Source organism: Anas platyrhynchos, chromosome 21 (genome assembly GCF_047663525.1).
Source record: "Anas platyrhynchos isolate ZD024472 breed Pekin duck chromosome 21, IASCAAS_PekinDuck_T2T, whole genome shotgun sequence".
In the NCBI taxonomy this organism is placed as follows: domain Eukaryota; kingdom Metazoa; phylum Chordata; class Aves; order Anseriformes; family Anatidae; genus Anas; species Anas platyrhynchos.
In genome coordinates this window covers 15,330,280-15,345,124 of record NC_092607.1, presented here as the reverse complement: position 1 = coordinate 15,345,124, position 14,845 = coordinate 15,330,280, and the positions used below count along the sequence as shown (strand labels likewise).

The window sequence follows — 14,845 nt, the reverse complement described above, 5'->3', positions numbered from 1 at the left end:
ACGCAGGGACTCCCCGCGAGCTGCAAACGGCCGCTTTCTCCTGAACGCAGCGAGCAAATAAATACAGATCCCCAGCCAGTTGCGCTGCATTATTCCGAGGGAAATAGCTGGCATTCCTGCCCCGGTTTATTTTGGAGCCGAAATTTCCCACCCTTCCCGCAGCGCCGGTCCCTAGCGGGGCCGGGGCTGGGCGCCGGGACCCCGCCGCCGGTGCGGGGCTGGAAGCGGGCGTCGGGAGCGCTCCCGGGGCCGAGCAGGGCCCGATCCTGGCGGCAGAGGCCCGAGAGCAGAGCGAGAGCCCGGGGGAGACCGAGCGCGGCTTCTCCCCGTTTCTCCGAGGAGCAAAGAGCCGGCGAGCAGATAAGGCTGAAGTGGTTTCCTTGCTCTGGGGGAGGTGACCGGCACCGCACCGGAGCAGAATTAAATCGGCCAAATTTGCCGGGCCATGCGGACAGCGGGGGTGTAAGTGTTTTTTTTCCCCTCCTGCCTCCCCTTCCTCTGGTCGCGCCGACGGGGAAAATTAGGGAAAAGTGTTTTTTTTGCTGTTTTTTTTTTTTTTTTCTTCTTCTTCTTCTTTTCTTTCTTTTTTTCTTTCTTTCTTTTTTTTTTTTTTCTTTCTTTTTTTTTTCTTTCTTTTTTTTTTTTTTTTTTTGTCGTTTCCCGGCCCTCTGCGGGTCCCTGTCGCAAGGCCGGAGCGAAGAGGAGGCCCCGAGCCCCCGGGGACAGGCGGGGGCACGGCTGCGTGGGGGCAGCCCGGGGCTGACAGGACCCCAACGGGACGGTGTGGGGCCGGATAAATGTCCTGGGGCCGGGTAACCGCTCATGGGACCGGATAGCTGCTCATAGGGCTCAGGGCGGCTCTGCACCGCCGGGAGGCTGCGAGCATCGCCCCAGCCTCGGCAGGGCACGGGAGCGGAGGGGGGAAGAGAGAGACCCCCTCCCCTCTCCGGTATTATGGGGTTTTGGTGCCAAGGAGAGAGGGAGAGCTCGCTGGGGGCACAAAACCCCCTCGCCACGTCCTCTGCTACCCGAAACCCCATATCGGAAAGCGTGCCGAGCCCTCCCCAGCCTCCACCGGCGGCCGGTTCCTGCGGGAAACCGGGGTCGGACGAGGCGGGGGGGACACACACACTGCACCCCCTCCTCGAAGAGCCCCCAAAAAACACCTGGAGAGTGGGGGGGGGCAAAGCCGGGAGCCTCCCCCACCGGGGGCGGGGAGCGGGCGGTCCCCTCCATCCTTCCTGAGGGATCAACCCGGGGGGGGTCCCGGGACGCACCGTGCGGGGGTCGCGCTGCCGGGCTGCTCATCCCGTGTGTGTCCCCCCCCCAGCGGGAGCGGAGCCTCCGGGCTTTACCCTTTCCCCCCCCCACCCCCCCGGCGGGAGGAGCCCAACCCCTGCCGGGACCGGGGTTACCCCGCCGGCCGTCACGTGGGGCCCGGGCCCCGCCGTAAAGAGCCGCCACCGCCGCCCCCCGGCCGCCACTTCCCCGCCGGGCGCAGCCGGGGACGCACCCACGGGGGGACGGACGGACGGACAGAGAGGGACGGACCGACCGACCGACCGAGTAGGGGGGGGGATAGCACCGGCCCCTTTCTGCTGAGAGGCCGCGGTTGTGTTTTTTCTCCCCACCCCCGGAAAGTTTTTTTTTTATTATTATTATTCTTTTTATTGTTATTATTATTATTTTATTATTTTCCTGGGATTGCTCTGGATGGTCTGAGCGCAGCTTCATGCCCACCCGGCCATGCCCGGCTCCGCTCCCGGCCCGCTGCAATGTGAGTACCTGTTCCGGAGGAGCTGCCCGGGGAGTGGGGGGGGGTTACGGGGGTGGGATGCTCTTTTTGGGACCCGAGGTCTCCCGGCTCCGTGCGTCGCGGAGGACTTGTTTCGGTCGCTTTCTTTCGCTTTTCAACCAAAAAGCAGCGGGGGGGGGGGACGGGACACCGGCGCTGCAACACGGCCCGCAGCTCCTCATCCGCCAGGGCCCGGGGCTCGCTCCAGGCCCGGAGCTCGGAAAAAGACGGGAAGAGAAAAAAAAAAAAAAAGAAAAAAAAAGATTAAAAAAAAAAAAAAAGAAAAGAAAAAAAGGGAAAAAAAAGTTTTTATTTTTTATTTTTTTAAGGACCCTTGGAAATGCCGGGGCCGGGTGGGCCGGGGAGCAGAGGCCGGTTCATGCCGGGGCTCAGCCGCTGCTCTCAGCCTGGAGCCGCGGGTTCCCCCGCGTGATGGAGGGGAGCAGAGGGAAATTTAAGGGGGAAAAATAAAAATAAAATAAAATAAATAATAGTAAAAAAACACATCTCCCTCTCCCCAGCTTGAGGCAGGAGAGTGGTGCTTTCACTGCTGGGCTGGAGGCTCCAGGAGTCCCAGCCCCACGGCCGCCAGGCCGGGAATGGGGTCAGGGGAAGGGATAGGGTCGGGGATGGGGTCGGGGATGTGGATGGGTATGGGACCGGGGCTCTGGCCTCGCTGAGCCGCGGCTCTGGGCTCTCCCTCCAGGTGCTTGTGAGTGAGCCCCTCGGCACCGTCGGGGCGCAGCCGGCCGGGCCCTGAGCAGCAGCCGCCGCCGCCGCCGAGGACGGACCATGTATCAGGGGCTGGCCCTCGCCCCCAGCCATGGCCAGCCGGCTTATTCCCACGACTCCAGCAATTTCCTGCACTCGTCGGCCGGCTCGCCCGTCTACGTGCCCACCACCCGGGTGCCCTCCGTGCTGCAGACGCTGCCCTACCTGCAAGGCTGCGAGCCGCACCAGAGCCACCTCGGCAACCCCCCGGGCTGGGCGCAGAGCAGCGGCGAAGCCCCTTCCTTCAACGCCGGCAGCCCCCACCCGCCGTCGGGTTTTTCCTACCCCCACAGCCCCCCGGGCAGCAGCCCCCCGGGCCGCGACGGCGCCTACCAGGGGCCCCTGCTGCTGGCCGGCGGGGGCCGGGAGCAGTACGGCAACGCCTTGGTGCGCTCCGTCAACGGGTCCTACTCCAGCCCCTACCCCGCCTACGTGACCCCCGACATTCCTCCTTCCTGGACGGCCGGACACTTTGAGAGCAGCGTGCTGCACAGCCTGCAGACGAGGCAGGCGGCTTTGCCCGGCCGCAGGTCCACCTTCGGTAGGTCGCCGTCGCCCTTCACCGTCGCCTCCGGGCGTCCCCTTCCCGGTGAGGAAGGGCTCCGTGCGCCCCCACCCCGGTCCTTGGAGCATCCCCCAGTTCCGGGGTGAGCTGCCCCGACGGGAAAAAGAAGGAGAGGTTTTAGCTGGATGGAAAGCTGGTCCGGGCATGGGGTGCGCGGCTGGTTGCCCCCAGACGGAGGTGTTTTGTTTGTGTGTGTGTGTGCTTGTGTTACAAGGAGGGCAAAGAGCACGTTTCAAAGGAGAGCAATTCCCCCCGAGGACGGAGGAGCAGAGGCCGCTCGACACCCCCTTACCACCCCCCCATCCCCCCCCCCCCGCGATATCTCCTTCCCACAATATCGACTTTGTGCCTGGGCTTCAATACTTACCCTTGTGTTTAAATTAGCGGGGCAGATTTATAGCTCCCTCCCTTTTAAGTAATTTATTGTGGTAAATGAGTTTATACTCGAACAGACTCTCGGTCTCCTAATTCGCCTTCGCCCAAACAGGTCCGCAGCTGCACCGCTCCGCGGCCTTTGGGGAGGCAGGGAAAGGCAGCCAGGCGTTGAACAATAAACCCCACCACAATTCGTTTGCGCCCATACCGGAGAGCTCTTTTAAACCCAGAGCCGAGCAAACAAAGTTTTCGGGTCTTGATGTAAAAGGACCCTCCGTGTGCGCGGTTTACAGCCCCGGGGATATTTCCCCAGCCTCCTCCGGCGGTGCTTCGCAAAGCCCTTTAAAAGCCACTTCAAGATCTCAGCCGCGTTATCATCTTTACTGCGGTGAACCGAATTATCTTATCTTTACCCCAAGAACAAAGTAAAGCGGGGAGACAGCCCCCTCCCCGCCGGGCTGCCTCCCCGGCTCGGCTTTTCCTCCCACGCCGGGGATGCTCGGGAGCGGTTGGTTTCCCAGATTTTCTCTTTGTCTCGGAAAATCCGTTGTGTTGTGCCGGGACGGATCGCCTCGGTCCTGCCGAGGAAGGTGGTGGCGCGGAAAAATCTTCTACGCTTTGAATTTACTAGTTTGGGACCTGGAATAGAGACCGCCGTCCTCTCTGCCGTTTATTTTTGCTCTTGAATAGTGTAAACCGCTCTTAAGTGGCGTAAACTATTTTCTTTTTCATTTAATGAATTATTGCGACCTTTTTCTTTTTTACTTCTTACACATATATATTTTTTCAATTTATTTTTCATGTTTTTGTTTTGCCTTTTTTTTTTTTTCTTCTCCCGGTGGATCATTTTTAATACGATCGCAGATGAAAAAGAAAAAAAAAAAAAAAAAAAAAAAAGAGCGTATTTGCGGTTTTTTTTTTTTTAGAAAGAAAATAACTTTCGGGACGAAGGAAGTTATTTCAAAGACAGAAAGAAAAGCGGCAGGAGGAAAGAGCCCGACCTGAGGCTTTCGGTTGCGCCCCGGGCTGCCCGTTCGCAGCGCAGCGGCGCTCGGGCCGGGGGCCCCCGGGCAGCGTGCTGGGGCCGGGCGGCTCCGAGATTTCCTCGGAGAGGGGAAGAAAAGTCCGGAGGAGCCTGGCTACAGCGGGTTTGGGGTCGGGGGAGGCTGCCCGGTGCTCCTGCGCGCTGCGCGGAGCCTGGTACGAGCCGGGGTTGCAGCGCGGATGGAGCCCTGGGCGCCCCGCCACCGGCCGGGGACCACCGCGCCTCGTTAGAGATAGGAAAAAGCCCCCCTTTTTGTCCTCCCTCCCCGCTTTATCATCCCTGTAGTGTTCATTAAAAATAGTTTTACCTCCCAGGCTGTGCCCTGCGCGGGGATAATGCCGCGGATGGGCTCCCTGCCCCTTTCCATCCCCCGGACAGCTCAGTTCTGCTCAGGGGTTTTGGGGTGGGGATGGGGGAATGTGCTGCCTTTGAGCAAATATTGAGAGCTGAGGGTGTGTGGGGGAATAAAGGATTTCTTCCATGTTCTGCAAGGTGAAGGCAAGCTCCCGGCAGGCAGGGATTGTCCCTTGCAGAGGAGCAGTGGGGCACAGAGGATCGGGGACACCTTCCTGCAAGCTCTCCACGCTGCGGGTGGCACGGTGTGGTGGGCACAGCTCCTGACCCGTGTGCCTTGGGTCTCTCTTCCAGAGTATCTGGAGGAGTTCCCCGGGGACGGCCGGGAGTGCGTGAACTGCGGGGCCATGTCCACGCCGCTCTGGAGGAAGGATGGCACCGGGCACTACCTGTGCAACGCCTGCGGGCTCTACCACAAAATGAACGGCATCAACCGGCCGCTCAAGCCGCAGAAGAGGCTGGTAAGAGGGACACATCCCCTGCTGTACCCGGGGGTGGATGGAGGGCAGGATCCGGGGGGCTGATGCCCACGCTGTCGGGATCTCTGTGTCAGGGCCTGTTTGAGCCTCAGTCCTCCCCTGGGTTAAATGCTGTCAGTGCCAGCCAGAGGCCTTTGTTACGGGTCAGAGCGTGGAGATGAGTGAAGCTGCGGGAAATGCTGCTCTGGCACAGCCGGTGGCCAGCACGGAGATGGGGAGCAGGGACTGGAGGGGTCCCAGGCTGTGCTGTATCCAAGCAGGGCCAGACATCCCTGCCTGCTATTTGGGGATGTGGGGTGCTCTGCGAGCTTCTCCCAGCCCTGTTCCTACCATGGGCACTTTGCTTTCTTTCTATGACAATAATTGTTATGTCCATGCAGCCACGCAGGATCTAGGCAGGGTAGCTGAGGAGGAGGCAGGTCTGCGAGGGGAGCAGGATGGGGCACAGATGCCTGGAGCCCTGCGCTCCTAAGGGAGGATTTGGGGTTTGGTAGTTCCCAGTTTCTCTGCAGGTTAAAGCAGTAATTCCCCCCACATCGTGGTATTGGGCTTCCTCTAATTGGGATCCCATCGTGAGAGAGGACAGGCGCCTCCTTTTTTTGTATGATCGCTTTGGGATGTTTAAATTTGGTGGTAACAGTTTTGGTTTCCGAGTCTGTCATCAGAAGCAGTCATTACAAACAGGATGTTTGTCTGAGCCGTGCTGGGGAACAGCTGGGAGTTCCTTTTGCTTTCACTCTGGGTGTATTCCTGCAGTTATTTCGTGTGTCGCAAAACAAATTGTTAGCAGTAACCCAACAGTGGCAAGTTTCAGTGTTAAAAAAAATCATAAGAAACAAATTTGGGATTGAATAAACGATTTGTTCTGATTGTGATCCTGGAAATTTGGCTCTATTTGCAAAATGAAATGAGCAGTAGCTCCACAGAAAATCACACTGTTTTGTTCCATGCTGTAGCAATGTCACCAAAACCGATGTGTTTCTGAGAAATATTTTGCATTATCTTACAGGATTTGTGCGTCTCACCAAAACATTCCTGGTCTCTTTTAATGTAATTATATTAAATCTGCACCCCCAAATCTCTCCTGAGCTGCAGATCTCAGAGTTATGCTGCTGATTTTGTTGACGCAAATATGAGCTGTGTATTGAAAAACTGGTGCAAAAGCTTAAATCAAACTCTGCATTTCGGAGACTGGCATCAAAATGCGGCTCTGCCTGAATTTCCTGGACTCTTTAGAGCAGCTTTTCCCCAAGGCTCTGGGACAGGGCTTGCTGTTACCTGGTATTTTATTTCAGTGCATGGGAAGAGAGCCGGCCCCTTTGCATGCCTGCTGCGACGGTGGCGAGGCTGCGGCTGGAGCGGTGCCGGCACCTCCCCACAGGGCTGGGTACCTGCCCCACAGCACACGGCAGTATTTGGGGTCCCTGAGCCCCCTGCCTGCTCCTCTGTCACTGCTGGCACAGCCCCATATGTAGCAGCCATGAGGCATTTTTTTAGTAAACATTTCAGCTGTGTTTTTTTGGTGGAGAATGCTGGTTCACTGAATTAGGACTGCTGGCTTGTCCCCGTGAAACAAATATCAAAGCATTTCCAACTGTGTTATTATTTTGGCTATCAATACAATGATAAGGCCCACGTGAAATGGCTGATATCCTTATCCAGGGGAAACATTTCAGTGTTTCAGTGAAATACCTGATGGGATTTTGTTTTATAGAAAAGAGAAGGGGCTGCATTTTTGACTTTCCGCCCTGACTTTGAAATGAAACATTTCAAAATCTCGGATTTTTCCAAGGTTTTGAAATGCCGTTTTGCAACAAGTTGTGCTCCATCAGAGGAAGGAGGGCCCACTGCTGATGGATAAGAGGGTGCCAGGCATTTTCTACAAACCCACCACCCGGAGATCTACCTGTCCTTGGGATGTTTCCCCAACCCCAAATCATTTCCACTGCCGGGAATGGTTTGGAGCACCATCCCCGCGTAACCCCACCCGCGTGGGCAGGGCGGGAGCTCACGGTGCAGGAACAATGAGCCAGGCTGTTTCACAACGCCATGAAATAGAGGCACAGAGAGGAAAAATGGTGCCTTTCGGCCTTTACGTTATGACCTTTGTTCTGTAGGCAGGCGCTGCGCCGCGGCTGTTCTGACTTCTGTGTTCACAAAGCAAGTCCCGCTGAAAGCCCTGGCAAATGCAACGTGGCACACGCGACCCCGCGGGGATGACGTCCTGTGGCTTGGTAGCACTCAGCCTGCTTGTGCATGGGAGAGGGCCAGCAGCAGCAGTGCTGTTTCCAGTTCATTTTTTCTTTTTTTTTTGTTTGTTTGTGATAAGGGCAGCATCCTCTAGGCAGCAGGGACAGCTGTTTTGCTACAGCCTGCCGCTGGACGCAAAGCACTGTGGCTTTCAGCAGAAAGGATTTCCCTTAGAGGAGGATAAGAGCAGCGCTTTATTTTAGCTTCTTTTCTAGCTAAAGTTCCTCAGCACGTTTCACAAGATACCTTAAATCCAGTCCTAAAAGCTGGATCACTTTTACCATCCCAGAGCAGCCCCTGGGGCTGGATGGCTCCACTCTTGTGCATGAAATTCCCCCAATGTTAGGAGCAGAGCTGCAGCTCGTGGTGCAGCAGGGGGGGCAGATGCAGCAGCCGTCCTGTGCTCAGCAGCTCCCATCATCCTGAGGTGGAGAATTATTCTGGAAGTTAAATTTTCAGTTTTTGTGTCTTTGTTTTGTTTTGTGGTATTTGGTTTTGTTTGTTTGTTTGTTTTTCCAGGCTGTCCTTTTTTATAGTTTGCAATACATGGATTTGGTGATGCTTTTGGGGAAGGTGGACATGGGACTGATCACAGCCCTGGTGCAATCTGCTGGGATCCCAGAGCCGTGCAGTGTTCATGGTTTGTGCTTTGGCTTTCTCCTGGCCATCATTTCCTGTGGTTCACTTCTCCTCCGAGGTGCCCAGAGCCACAACAGCAAGGCCATATCTCAGACACTGCTGCTGCTTGTGGCTCTGAGCCTCGGAGCTGCCTGCTTCCAGGAGCTGAGCAGGGGAATCTCAGCACATTTTGCTGCAGCCTCTTTCCTACCGACATCAGCTCCCCTCTGTCCTACTGGCAAGGGGGACAGACAATCTTCAATTAAACCCTCTGGAGGTTCAGGGGCTTCTTTTCCCCTGTGAAACCCCGTGGTTTGTCCTCTACTCCTGAAGAGCAGACAAAGAAAAATCCATTATGGCTTTGGGCCTCCCCCTTGGAGGGACCTGCCCTGCTGGCCCCAAAGTTTTCAGGCTGCCCAAGCAGCACCCACACGGGGTTGATGCGATAGGCACCGGCTCCTGATTCCTCGAGCTTATCGGCAGCACTTGGCTGTCAAGCCCGGTCCGTGAGGAGTTTTTGTTTGAGTGTACGGTGCATTTGTATAAATAAACACTGGAGCACAATGTTGAAGTCAACAACTTCCTAGACAAGGTCAGAGTGGTACAAAGGCAGAGGGGTGGAGGCAGACAGCAATGCGCTTTCTTTTAAGGGAACTGCTGGGAAACCAGCAATAACATATTGTACCTTCGTCCTTCAGTGAGCAAAAGTAGCCTTGACTGTCTCTTTCTTGCCAGACTGGCAAGTTGTGGTGTAGGGCCAGGTTCTCACTGGGTTTCTGGGTTTTAAATTGTGATGTCTGCCCAAGGAGGATGGCCTCTGCCGTGCCGGGCTCTGCAGGGAGGAGGCAGCCCACAAAGCACTGTACAGAAGATGCAGATGGATGTAGGCACTGATGCCCCAGTGGACAGCACAACGTTGTGTGACATCAGGACAGCACGTCCCTTCCTCCCCGGGGCTGCCCAGAAATTTTGGGGCTTTCCAAAGCGCTTTGCATTGGCCTTCCTCCATCCGCAGGTGCTGACAGATCTCACCAGCCCCTGCCGGGCTCTGATACCGCAGGGCTGAGTGCCTCCAAATTCCCCCTCACACCTGTGGCACCCCTGGGGCTGAGGTCCCTCCTGGTTGCAGGGATGAATGACCCAGCCATGGTAGCTGAAAGGTTTTGAGAAAGCTCTGTAATTGGTCCAGGATCTTGCTGTGACACCGTGTCCCATGTTACGGACAAGAATTGCTGTAAAAACCTCCTCTGTGCCAAGCTTGTCCACTCACAGCTCAGCATATTATTATTTTTGGTTATTTCTTGAAAAGCAAATCATTTTCCAAGCAGTATCATTATTTGTGAATAGTTGCTGAGACCTCTTTGCAATCAGTGAATCAAAGCTTGGGCACGTCACTCGTGTCTCTTGAAACTCAAAGCTGATCTCTGACTGCTAACCTTGTAAAAACATTTCATTTTTATCCCGACGCACCCCACTTCATTCATCATATTGATTAGTTATGATATCAAGCGGTAATGGAAAAATAAACAAACAGGGAGTTCGTTATTGCCTGCATCACCTATCATCTGTCTTTGAGAAGAACCAACGTGATTTTTCTCAGTGCTGAAGAATGTATTCAAATACCTGAATGTGCAGGGTCTGCGATATTACTTACGTCGCTGGTATCTTTGTGCGTCTTGAAGCCTCTTATTAAAATAGTTCAAATGTGAAGAGTTTAGAGACATTGAAATGAAATGCTATTAAGCTGACAAGGAGACTTGTGAATTTTCCAGTGGCTTAGAGTACAGTTGTCAGAAATTAGCTTGCAGCTTCTGCCAGAATATTTCCCTTCTTCCTTTGGAAATGCGAACGTTTCGGAGCCAGCAATCACTGCACTCACAAAGTATGTCATTAGTTAATGTTTGCACAGTGTTCCTGCAGCCAGTAAGGGATCAGATTATCTGGGAGACGTGCAGGGAAAAACCCTCCTCATCCCATCACGGGCCAGTTCAGCTTGGTTCTGCTCAGCTCAGCCAATTAATTCCAGTGTCTTAAAGCAGAGATTAATCGGGACATTGCTAACTTTAGTGGTAGCTTTGAGTGCAGAAGAACAGAAATAAAGTTCAGTTAAAGCAACAGCAGCTTTCTGCAGCAGCCATTGGAGTGCTGAAGGCCTGGCAGGTATTTTCTTTTTCCCTGAGCGGGTCTCCTGGACAGAAGTGCTCTGTGCTCCCAGTTTTGATCAGTTCCAGCACACTTACTGGGAGTTTGTGAAAAGGATCGGGAGGACATTTGCCAGGTTTATCGAGCTCAATAAATAAAGCTCTTGCAAATTAGAGTGTTCACATTTGAATGTAATTTCTTTCTGAATTTGGCTATCTTTCACGCTTCACGTTTTCCAGGAAAGCATTGTAAATGGGGATTTTATTTTTGTAGGAAAGGAAACTTCCCAGTTTGACATTTCCATGTGTGCACTCACATGTCTGTTTGCTTGCCTTTAAGTCTTCATCCAGACGTGCTGGGCTATGTTGCACTAACTGCCACACAACCAACACCACCCTCTGGAGAAGGAACGCCGAAGGGGAGCCCGTCTGCAACGCCTGCGGGTTGTACATGAAGCTTCACGGGGTGAGGAGCACGTGCATGGCATGAGGGACACATCGGGTGCTGGGATCCCCCTGGCAGGGCTGGGACACTGGGGTTGGAGGGGACAGCCTCTAGAGCAGACCCAGAAGAGCCAAAAACCAGTGCTGTTCCCTTGGACAAGCTCATTCTACTGCAGTTACCCAAAATAAGGTTAAGGGGGAAGTGGAACACTTTTGGGAGGTACCTGTAGAAGAGACTTCTGGCATTGTGTGGCTCTTAATCAGCTCGTTTGCCAAGAGTTACCAGAAAAAAAAAAAAAAAAAAAAAAAAAAAGAGTAAAGAAAGAAAGAAAAAAGAAACCATGCCAGACTCCAGTAGCTGGGGACTGAAGCTCCCCAAAAGCAGACAGGAGACAAGGGGCGTTTCTCTGCTAGGTTGGGTACTTAAGTGATGTGTGGAAGATGCTAAAGAGTCTGCCAGGAGGTTGGCTGATAACATTCAGCCATGATGGATGGGAAATGTTGGTAACATGCCCATGATCCAAGAGGAGGCTTCACCCCTCCATGCAGGCCTCTTCAAGCTTCTGCCATAAGGGTTTGAGTCTCTCTGTCCCATGACTGCTCCCCCCGAGTCCCGTAGGCCCCAGCTGTCGGAGCAATTTAGTAGGGCCCTGTCATAAAGGTCACCAATAAATCAGGAAAAGGAAAATAGGAAATAAAGGAAAAAACAAAATTTGTGGGAAAGCCTTAGCTGTTAGCCTTATACATCTTCCAGCCAAGGCCTGTCGCAGAGAAAAATAGCATTCAGTGAAGGACAAGGACTTTAGGTGCTCTGCATGAAGTATAGCATGGAAATAGGAAGGCAACACGTGTGTGGGAAGGAGATGAGTAAAATACAATATTAATGATTCCAAACCTTATGAATGTCAAGGTACCACGACCTCTGGCCATGAAAAAGGAAAGCATCCAGACAAGGAAAAGGAAGCCTAAAAACATTACCAAAGGCAAAACCTCGACAGGTATAGTGCTGCGACCATCTGTCCCGGGGGCTTGGGGCACAGTTCATCTCACCAGTGTTCATTCTGCAAGAAACTGTGATTAGGATAAAATCATATTGGGATTTTTTTTCCCTGATGACTGCTGTAGCTATAGGGCCTTTGTTTAAGCACAGCCCTCAAGTGAGAGAAGGATGTGGGGTGAGAAACCTCATTGGTGTCACATCCCCATAGGGATCCCATGTGCTGTGGGCACCCGGTTCCAGCCCTGCATCACCTGGGTTCCAGCAGGTCTGAGCTACAGTGGGCAATGAGAAAAAATAGGGGCTGGGAGTGGTGTGGTTAAGAGTTAGGGGGAGGGCTCATGACACGTTCAGCATCTGCCCCTCTGGCCTGTGCAAGGACCCGCACGGCCAGGATGGGAATGGGATCTCCTCCTCCATCAGCATCGTGGCAGCCAAAAGAAGCCTTACCCTGGTGGAGACAAGGTGGAGAAGGAGAGTAGCAGAGCTGTGCCATGTGATATGGTGCTAGACATTACAAAATAGATCCCCTTAGGGGCAGATTTGTGCCTCTTGTATTTTCTTCATTGCCCTGTGCTCGTTGTCCTGCAGGATCTACAACCTCGGCCACGAACTCCCCTTCTTCCATTACGAACTCAGACAGCACGGTCACTTTAAAGTCCGAGCCCAGCACGACCTCGCAGTATCCCGGACAAGCCATCGTGGCAGTGTCCCAGGTAAGTCACTAGGGCTGTCACCTGCTGGAGTGGGTGCTCCACCTGCCTCCGTAATTGCTGAGGACCTTGACGAGGCTGAGTGGCTTCCTAGTTGCACTGAGGGGCTGCCCAGTGATCTGCAACCCTATGGAGTCAGTGGGATCAGCCCTGGGTGGAAACCTCTGTAGTTCCTAAAAAAAAGACTGCCTGGCCATATATTATCTGTGCTTTATAGCCCTGATTGCTTAGAGGCTGAGGGCAAGCTCACACTTCTGCCATGAAGATTTGCTGTGCAGGGTGGTATTTCAACTTTGTTCGGGAAAAAATGGCTCTAAGTCATCCCGCAGGTGGACATTTTTCCCCCCGTGTTATCCCCGTGCGGGGTTTAAGCCCCCTCAAGCTGGACATGTGTGCAGGGGGAGCTCAGCCCCAGAGCCTGAGCACCAGGCACTGTGCCACAGGAGAGATTTTTTGGCTGAAACGGGTAAATCTGATTTGTGCTGCGCTCTTAAAAAATAGACATGCACTTAGAGATGTCTGAGCTGGACGTTTTCAGTCAATAAATAACGGGCTGGCCCTGGGATGCCTTCTCTTGGCCTGCTGCTCACTGGGCTGGGGACAGAGCACTGCTCCTGGCCAGCCTCCGACACACGGGATGAGCCTCAGGGATAATGCACTGTGTCCATGACCTGTCACCATCCTACCACTGTGTTAGGATAAGCAGGAGAACTACCCTTAGCTCATAACAGGCTTTCTAATGGCTTCTTCCTTCCCTCCCGGGGCAGGCGCAGAGCCAGTCGGACGAAGCTTTGGCCGGCGGCCACAGCGAGTTCAAATTCGAGCCCGAGGACTACCCCTTCTCCCCCAGCAGCATGGCCCCGCAGCCGGGGCTGAGCGTGCCGCTGCGGCAGGACTCCTGGTGTGCCCTGGCGCTCGCCTAAACCCCCTTGGGGCCACCAGCCTGGGCACCGTGCGTGTGGCTCGCCCCACTGGGAGGACACCGGCTGCCCCAGCCGCCACAGGACAGGCTTCTCTCAGAGGACATGGGTGGAAAAGGACAGCTGGATGAGGCACCCAGAGAGCTCTTCCTTGGCCGAAGTGACCCTGAGCAGCCTCCTCGAGGCCGCCTCCGTGTTCCCCAGGAAAGCCTTCCTCCTTTGAGATGCAACCAGCAAATAAATGCATCCCAGAATCTATGTTTATTCGCAGTGATTTCTCCCTCCTATGACTCCTCTGTGTGCAATTTATTCCACTTTCCAATAAAGACTGTAATAACGTGGCACCAAATAACTTAATTTTATTAAAATGTAAACTGCGTGGCCTCCCTTCTGTTTTATTGGCCACAATGGGGAGAAGAAAAAAAAAAAAAAAAAAAAAAGAAAAAAAAAGCAATGGTTGTTTTGAACATTTACTGTTTTATATTAAAAATGATCATCTCTATAGAGTGTTAGCTTCTGAAGCATTTAGTGTATCAACACCGAGCTGATGAGTCATACATGAAATAAACATGCCGCTCTTCCCGTCCCGGTTCCAAAGAAGGATTTTTTTTATTATTATTTTAGGCAAACCACATGACAAAAATGGTCAAAACCTCCCAGTAATAAAAGAATGCTGAAATGTTGTTTTTCTTTTGTATTTCCTGATTGGTTTCAATATTGCCAACTCCAAACATTACAAAATAGGAATCGGCCTTCCAAAAGTTACGAGAAAGGCTCGAGGAACTGAAAAATAAACGCTGTGTTGGATGTACTTTCTGTTTGCAAATGGTTTCGGGCATGTTTTAAATGAAAGATTTCCATTTCATCTGTGCAGGTCAGAGATTCTTTTTCCACTTTTTTAAGGAAAGCCTAGCAGGAATTAATTTCTTGGAGCTGAGCTGCAGCAGATGACAACCCACGTCCATGCTTCCAAAGGCTGGCACCAGTTTGTGCCTGCAGCGGTGCTGTGCACACGGGGGTCTTCTCACCTTCCCCAAACCCCCTCTTTCTGAGCATTTATTGCTGGGATCACATCAGTGCTGCCGAGGGCTCAGTGAGGGTTTTGGGGTTGGCTTTACGTGGGGTGGTGGGAGGACAGGGGGCTCGCAGCTGCCCCGGGGAGGTTGGCGATGGGAGAAACGCTCTGCTGGGGGCCCTGAGCAGCCCGGGGTGAGGAGAGGACGGCAGCAAGCAGGGGAGATGGGTGGGAAATGAAGGGGGAGTGAGGTCATGGAGTTACGTCTGAGGCCTGCTTTATTTGTTATTTCTAAATAAAAACCCCAGCCTGGCTGGACAGCTATTTATGGCCAGGAAGCCGTCAAGTAATAGTTCCTTAATA

General features: G+C 53.5%; 1 protein-coding gene across 2 annotated transcripts; it reads left to right on the top strand.

Annotated features, from left to right (window-relative positions):
- The first annotated feature begins 357 nt into the window (after positions 1-357).
- On the top strand, positions 358-14,150 carry GATA5 (GATA binding protein 5). Of its 2 annotated transcripts, XM_027473281.3 has the most exons (8): positions 358-462; positions 1,729-1,777; positions 2,502-3,107; positions 5,200-5,366; positions 10,734-10,859; positions 11,748-11,835; positions 12,426-12,550; positions 13,315-14,150. In XM_027473281.3, exons 3-8 carry the CDS (start codon positions 2,588-2,590, stop codon positions 13,468-13,470), a joined length of 1,182 nt encoding a protein of 393 aa, XP_027329082.2. In that variant the 5' UTR covers positions 358-462; positions 1,729-1,777; positions 2,502-2,587; the 3' UTR covers positions 13,471-14,150. The 2 variants fall into 2 exon arrangements, with proteins under 2 accessions (XP_027329082.2, XP_027329081.2); XM_027473280.3 differs by lacking the exon at positions 358-462 and having other exon boundaries at positions 1,639-1,777.
- The last annotated feature ends 695 nt before the right edge of the window (positions 14,151-14,845 follow it).

What these genes read in the sequence shown, in the direction of transcription:
- GATA5 (XM_027473281.3), top strand. Translation starts at nt 2,588, where the DNA reads ATGTATCAGGGGCTGGCCCTCGCCCCCAGCCATGGCCAGCCGGCTTAT. An exon ending in CGGCCGCAGGTCCACCTTCG is followed by an intron (nt 3,108 to 5,199) that starts GTAGGTCGCCGT and finishes TCTCTCTTCCAG; the next exon opens with AGTATCTGGAGGAGTTCCCC. An exon ending in CAAAGGCAAAACCTCGACAG is followed by an intron (nt 11,836 to 12,425) that starts GTATAGTGCTGC and finishes GTTGTCCTGCAG; the next exon opens with GATCTACAACCTCGGCCACG.